Source organism: Alosa pseudoharengus, unplaced genomic scaffold, assembly GCF_046254945.1.
Source record: "Alosa pseudoharengus isolate Yale_2024_CS ecotype anadromous, Long Island Sound unplaced genomic scaffold, YU_APseudo_1.1 YU_APseudo_1.1_scf_8, whole genome shotgun sequence".
In the NCBI taxonomy this organism is placed as follows: domain Eukaryota; kingdom Metazoa; phylum Chordata; class Actinopteri; order Clupeiformes; family Clupeidae; genus Alosa; species Alosa pseudoharengus.
In genome coordinates this window covers 11,947,079-11,954,578 of record NW_027468870.1, presented here as the reverse complement: position 1 = coordinate 11,954,578, position 7,500 = coordinate 11,947,079, and the positions used below count along the sequence as shown (strand labels likewise).

The 7,500-nt window shown below is 47.8% G+C and overlaps 1 protein-coding gene across 2 annotated transcripts in view; it reads right to left on the bottom strand.

The window, feature by feature from the left end:
- Nucleotides 1-7,158, bottom strand: part of LOC143112366 (NHS-like protein 2) — a 7,546-nt gene extending 388 nt beyond the window's left edge. Inside the window, exons 1-4 of one of the 2 annotated variants that reach the window (XM_076274636.1) lie at nucleotides 7,046-7,158; nucleotides 1,872-3,908; nucleotides 1,637-1,778; nucleotides 1-1,390 (exon numbers count right to left, since the gene is read on the bottom strand). The exon at nucleotides 1-1,390 is cut by the window's left edge and continues 388 nt beyond it. In XM_076274636.1, coding sequence (XP_076130751.1) covers nucleotides 1,150-1,390; nucleotides 1,637-1,778; nucleotides 1,872-3,759 — 2,271 coding nt within the window. In that variant the 5' untranslated portion in view covers nucleotides 3,760-3,908; nucleotides 7,046-7,158 and the 3' untranslated portion in view covers nucleotides 1-1,149. Of the gene's footprint in view, nucleotides 1,391-1,636; nucleotides 1,779-1,871; nucleotides 4,101-7,045 lie in introns of those variants that run through there. The other variant, XM_076274637.1, reaches the window with a different exon arrangement.
- Nucleotides 7,159-7,500: the final 342 nt, after the last annotated feature.

Below are 7,500 nucleotides of genomic sequence, written 5' to 3'. Positions count from 1 at the left end.
AATGCATAATTGACTGTTAAATAAACCATGAACATTAGAATCAGTTAATTGTATGTAGGCTAACATTAAAAGCTGAAATGTATGATCACCGGTAATTTAGGACATAAATTAGACGTCATATTCAAAGTCTTAATTAATGAAACATTGAAAATATAAAATGAATTACGTTGTTCAGCTTATTAGCTATCATGAACAAACCTCAAACATCAGCAGAAACCAACAAACTGGGTAATCATCGATGGTGTTAATACTTAATAAGTTCTAACTCCTGCATTGAATTAATGTTAATTAAAGGTGCAGTCCGCAATTCTAATTCATCACACACAACTTTATTTTTTTGTCTCACGGGCTGTCCATCCCAACCACTGGTGTTCATACACACACAGTCCTGCTGCTCTTAACTGTTCCAACCGACACAGTGCCTCAGGAGCACTGGGGGAAAGGCTAGGATGTCATTGGCTGGCAAATATCAACACTCTTTTTCCAGAATGGCGGGCTGTATCTTTAATGGAAGGTTAATGTAAAGTGCTGATACATTTCCCCTTTGGTGAATCAAATTACTGAGCCACAGTGCAGTCGTAGATAGAAGCTATTTACAGGCCATTCACTCCGAAGCAAACATCCTTGGCATTCACAGGTGAGCAACTCTCAGGCAAGGCACACGACAACAACAGCAACCACAACAACAAAAACACTATATTTTTTGTACTGTGGCATTGTTTCGGCCTTGAAGTTGTGTTCTGTTATGTTTTATGGCGTTTTTCATACACTTGAAAATGTGCAACATCATGACACATAACTTTGTTGTTAATTCACATAGTCAAAACACAATAAGAAATTACCAGACAAAACAAACAAGCCAAACAAAAACAAATGGAAAAAAAATGCCCCACTTTAGATGAAGTGTACGTAGGTTCTATGTACATATTTTTTAACTAATGAGTTTTATGTGCTTTCCATATAAATACATGCAATTACAGGCTGAACTGTGGATAAGGAGGGTGATATTTTGGGTTTGGGATAACAACATGTAATTATATATACTTACAGGAAAAGTGCACAGTGCTATTATTTATTCATGTAAGATCACTCTGATAGGCACACTTAATATAAAGTGGGGCTGAGACGTTTTAGAGGTGTGTGGTCCCTTCATGGCCGCGTGGCGTCGTAGGGCTGACCGCTGGCGGTGGTGGGCTTGGAACTCTTCAGGAGCTCTGTGGCGGAGATGCGTCCACCGGGGGCCGCCTTGGCACTCCGGGTCCTCCGCAGCAGGGCCATGAAGCTGTCGTTCTGGGAGGAGGCCCGAGGGGTGCCCCCCATGGTCAGCATGCCCATATCACTCGGACGGCCCTCGAAGGAGTCCTTGCGCCCCAGGAGCTTCCTCTTTGACCTGTGAGTGTGAAAGGATTGTGACGAGGCATTAGCTTGACTTGCTAAGACAGCGCTTTTTTGGTATTGCAATATTTTAAGGACTGGCGTTGCAATATAAATACCTGAAAACTGCTAAGTATGCAAATACAAAAGCATCACATGGGGAAAATTATTGATAATTCTTGGACATTTGTGATATTTCAAGATTTTCTGTCTTTTTTATTTTTGTTTCAGTTTCTTTTGTTTGTGAAAAGTTAAAGCTCACCTGTGGATGATGGTGAACAGGTCCTCAGTTGTACGAGATGTTGTCTTACTGGCAAACACCTCATCTTGCCCCTCTTCAAACCCCTGCATCATGCGTGGGTCTGAAACTCCATGCTGATATCTCTCACTTGATGGGTTTCTCCCTAGTATGCAAAGGGAGTGTTTCATTAATCATCAACACCTTAGACTAGAGCTGTCAACGACAGACAGTGTGTACTCTGCACGCTGTGCCTTACCCATGGTATTGTATTTGCCATGCCTGTGTCCTGTAGACATATAATGTTGCATTGCAATGTTTCCACCATTAACCAGTCTCTGGTCTTGAGTGGCATGTACTGGTATGTGGCCGGTCATCCCATCCCTGTTACAGACACCGTGGCCGTTGGGCAGTATGAGCACCTCAGGTTTCTTGGCAACTTGGGGTGGCCCCATTCTGCGCTTGTCATTAGGATCACATAAATAAGAGTCTGTGTTTTGTCTCAGGAAGGTGTTGCTTGGGAGTTGTGTTTCCGAGACGCTGGTGGAGAGCGACCTGCCGAGGTTCGGCTGGGTGTGGTGCTCCACACTGCCGCTGCCTGACAGCGAGAGGGAAGACCTCTTGGGTTTGGGGATTGGAGCACGTCGCCTCTCTGGGCCGTTGTGTTGTTGGGGCTCCCGGGTCTCTGGCTGGTCCTTTTGAGCTGTCACGACCGGCTGCCATGTGGACGCTGCAGGTTTGGGCGCAACCGGCGGCTTGTTCTTGGGGCTCTCGATGGAAGGAGTTGGGGTGTCTCTCTCCGCCTCCTCAGCGATGGCCTCAGCGAAGCCCTCATAGCGGCCGCCCTCGTTGTCGGAGCTGGAGACGGAGCGCAGGCGCACGTTCATGAGGTCCTCCTGGGTCACCACTGGTAGCAGCATGCTCAGGCACCGTTGCTTGGTCTTGACTGTGGCCGAGGAGTCAGAGTACCGCCGGCTAGGCTTGACTGGGTCAGCGGACTCGTCCACGGCGGGCGGGGCTGTTGTCTCGGGCAGCTGCAGGGACAGCCTCACCCTGCTGGCCCTGGACTTTTGGCCCGCAGGCTTAGGCCGCATCCGGCAGCCCATCGGGGACGGACCGAAGATGGCCGCCGTCCGCACAGAGCTGGTGGGCGTCTCACACTGGCTGGAGTAGCCGCTGGAAGGCGATGTGGAGCCGGTAGGCTTGGAGGGGGATGTGGCGGGCGGTTGCGAAGGGGACGAACGGGAGGAGGAGGTCGGGGAGGTGAGGGAGTCCGAGCTGCTCGGGGTCTTGGCCGTCTCGCTACCAGTAACACCCGGTGGCGGCGGCGGCGGAACGGAGCCCGGCTGGGACTTGCACGGCTCACTGGACCTCAGCTCGTTCAGAGGTCTCGAGTGCATAGACGACGCAGACACAGACACCGAGGTCTTCAGCTTAGCGACAGCAACACTGTCCACAGGCAGGGGGCGCTGCTCGCCATCCTCCAGCTTGGTGCCTATGGGGATGAGATCGGGCAGCAGGGTGCTGTGCAGGTCCCGGGGGATGTAAAGGCTTTGGCAGCGGCGTTCACCAGTCTTGCCCAGGGAGACGGTGCGCAACGGTGGCTCCGGCCTCTGCTTGGGCTTCCGCAGGATTATACTGCGGGCCCGGGGCCGGGGGACGGCATCCGGCAGCAGAAGTTCGCCCTTCCTAGTGGAGGCGCTGTCGCTGCCACTGTCGTCCGAGCTGCTGCTTGGGTACGCCATGGCATAGCTCTCACACCTGCGCCGCAAGGTCACCAGGTCGGTATCAGGGGCAGCCACAGCGGCGGCGGCCGCACACAGCGACTGGGAACGCCTGTGGGGGTCAATGGCACTGAGTGGTCTGCCCCGCCGATCCTTCTGCACTGTGGCGTAGCTCTGCTCGATCATGATGGCGGCAACTTGGTTCTGATCCATGGGCCCCACTCTGGGCCCAGAGGCCGAGACGAACACTCCGTGCGGGTGATGGAGACCTGCCATCATGGGCTGGTTGGCTGGCAGTGGAGGCTTGATGACGTCGGGCGTCAGGAAGGTCAGCGAATCTTTCCAGTCAGGGGAGAATGTTGAGCCTTTGGGTCCATTCCAGGACTGGGTCGCAGTCGCACAGAACAGGCCAGTGTGGTCCATGGACAGGCTCTGGAACGCGTTAGGTGTGTCCACCGAGCCAAAGGGAATAACGACGAGTACCTGACAGACGAGCCTCTTAGTGGGAGCCTGTGTCTGTCTGTTCCATCTCTGAGTGTGTAATCTTCATCCGGCTCTCACTTGAAGGGTATCTGAGATCAAGAAAATGAGAGAGAGAAATGAGTGGCAGTTCACACAGACACTCTCGCTGCAAACATGACAATATTTTGATGGCTGTCTCACACAACAGATGAAAGCTTGAAAAGACCTTGCATATGATGTCTGCACAGAGAGGTGAGAGGCCTGAAATGTTAGGGTTATCCCTCTGTACTTAACCACATGAGCAGTTTACCTGCAGAAGAATTCTTCATTATTAATTATGGATACTTCTGTTTTTACATATTTTACTAATATCATCCAAACATCTGTTGTTAGTTGGAGCATGTCAGGTTTGACATGTGGTAGCATACAATATATCCATATTTAATGTGTATTTGTGTTGCCATTGAGAACAGACTGCAGGCATGTACAAATTTAGACCTGGAGGTGGGAGGTGATGCAGCACAACATGTGACTGTAGCTTTTCAAATCGGTCAATGTTGTTATCAGTACAGCAATGCAGCGTGCGTAACTGCCACAGTTGGCTGAATTACAGGCAACAAATGAGAGAGCATGTCCGCCCCTCTCTGTGTGTCTGACATATGAGTGGGTGTTCACTATGGTAACAGTTACCTGTGCATCCAGAGAGAGAGAGAGAGGGAGAGATAGGGAGGAATCTTGAGAATTCAGAGTGCCGCAAGCCATATTTAGTGAGGAAATGTTGAACCAAAAGAAGAAGGATATTGCACAAAGGAAAAGTGAAATGCCAATTCAAGGTACAGGAAGAAATTGTACTCGGCCTGCAGTTAAGAAACTAAAACGTACAGGATGGAAAGGATGTCAAAATATCTCACATGTGGCAATATGGCAAGTGTGGGAATCCAACTCCATCTGCTAACTGCAATCAAGTTGTGCCAGCAAAACCTATTTTGGTCTGCTCTTACTTTTACTATTCAGTATCAAATGGTATTACATAACTTATGGCCCATTGCAGATAATTATGCATGCTGTGTAAAATAACTAAAGCTGGTTGAGTTACAGCAAAGATCCTCAGAACAGTTGATTAACCATCTGTGGTTACAGGACATGTGTCTCCAAAGCGAAATATGTTTAAAGATTGGCCAATGAGGACGATGTACAGCACATATTAAAGAGTAGAATATTTCTACATTCCTTCTTTTTTAGTTATTTTTTTACCATGGTTATTATCAAATCTAATCCATTTTTTTTGGTATTCATTATCTCAGAACTGCTTATATTGTACATTTCCTGAACTCACTCTCTGGTGAACTCCTCGCCCTCTTCCCCTCCCTCGAACTACACAATGCCCAGTCATTTCCTCTTTTGGTTCAGTTATGTGTCGCTTTTTTGTTCCATTCAACAGAAATGCAAACATACACATGTGCTCACAAAAAGACAGAAACACACACACACACACACACACAGACACATACCGGTATATGTAACACACATGGACATATGTAAAAAAATATAAGTATGATGAGGTAAGATGGTTTCCAGACGTAAGTGACAATCATTTGTAAAGATATTACATTCAGCATTTTTTCAACTTTTTAAATACCATCTGAATAAAGTGACAAGATGTCTTGAGCACAGCGTACAAGAACAAACAATTCAGCACTTCCGCCATAAGCCTGCCAGAGTATAATGCAATTGCCAGCTTGATCTGACTATTATCCTACATTCAGTTTGAGAATGTGACAGCCAACCCATATGAACATCTGTGTGTTTTAGCAGCGTTCCTCTGCCGAGAGACAGCGAGCGGCTTTAAGAGTTTAAAACAAACACTGAGAAGCCCAAAGCACAAGGCAACTTCACAGACCACTGAAGCAGACAGTGGGAGTTTCAACTAAACTCAGAAAGAAAGAAAAATCACACATCTCAATGGACCCCCAATCAAAAGCAAGTGAAGTCCCCCGGGAGGAATTGGGAGTAGTGAGAACTGAGAGAGGGGTGGGTCAGCTTTAGTAGTGTTTCGCTCCGAAGAGATCCCCGAGGGGACACACACACTATGGAGGCAGCCAGAGGATGGACGGGGATAACACAGAGCTCTTACTTGAGATGGAGATCTGCACACATATTAGCGCACAGAGAGACAGCCACACACACACACACACACACACACACACACACTCTCACACACACACGCACACACACACACACACACACACACACACACTCTCACACACACACGCACACACTCTCACACACACACGCACACACACACACACACATACACGCACATACACACACACACTCACACACACACTAAAACACACACATACACACACACACACACACACACACACATACACACACACGCACACACACACACACACACACAAACACACAGACACACACATACACACACACACACACACACACACACTTTTCTAAAAATGGAGGAATAATGTATGCCCCTGCTTAAAATTTTTACTGCCTTGCCTACCCACATCATTTGAGATGCTTCCCAGAATAGACTACCTCACAATTCATGCATATTATCAGCATACCAGGTATTTATGAGTAAGGTACTTCTGAAGATTGAGCAGAGATTAAAAAATATCTGCATAAATAGAATAGCGGCAAACGACCCCCCTCCCCTTCCCAAATAAAAAGATCAACTTAAAGCAGTGGCAGAACAGCAATGGCAGATCAGCCACTTTATTACATCCAGGCATAAGCATATATTCATCCTAATGAAATCCAAATCACCTGTGGCTAAGCTATTTGCCTACACATTTCTGAAAGCAATTTCATGGCAGCATCGCAGCTGACGAGTTAACATGGCATTTAAAGTTAAGGGACACCGAAGAAACATATCTAGATGACATCATGAAAACAATGACATCATTTGGAAACAAACCTGAAAATCAACACATGAACACGAGAACCGACAGCGAGAATAAACAAGCGCAGAGCACACAGATGCAAATCCACTGGACGTGAAAAGAGGGAAAATGCAACAGGAAAAAAAAATCTCTGAGTCCAACTCAAGTGCCAAGCGGGGACCGAAAATAGACAGATTTGATGCAGAGAGGCATCAGAGGCATATCTGACAGGGTTCAAAGAGACGAGCCATCGAGTAACAACAAGGACAAATCGAACGACAGCAAACACCAATGGCTGTGTTTCTCGACACACCAGCGAGCCCCCCTGTCGACCCTACCTTGCTGCTGGCCACGGAGACTCAAAATGTGCCTTCTGATGCAGTTCTCTCACGGACACACTCTCTCACACACACACAAACATGCTCAGCTCTGCACTCTATCCCTCTCTCTCTCTCCCTCTCTCTCTCTCTCTCTCTCTCTCTCTCTCTCCCTCTCTCCTGTTATTTCTCTATCTCTCACTCACTCACACAGCCCCTTGCTCTAGCCCAGCACATTCATATGCTGTTACCATGACGATAGGAAGTGGGCTGTTCGCTTCCTCTCCGAGTTCAAGTTCGCTGGATGCTGAGAAATGGAGAGGGTGAGAAAGAGAGATGTGGAGTAAGATGTAAAGAAAGAAAAAAGAAAGAGAGAGAGGGAGGGAAGGAAGGAGGGAGGGAGGGAGGGAGTAAGAGAGAGATAGAGAGAGCGAGGAAGAGAGTAGATTACATAAGCCTGATCCTCTGGGAGAATA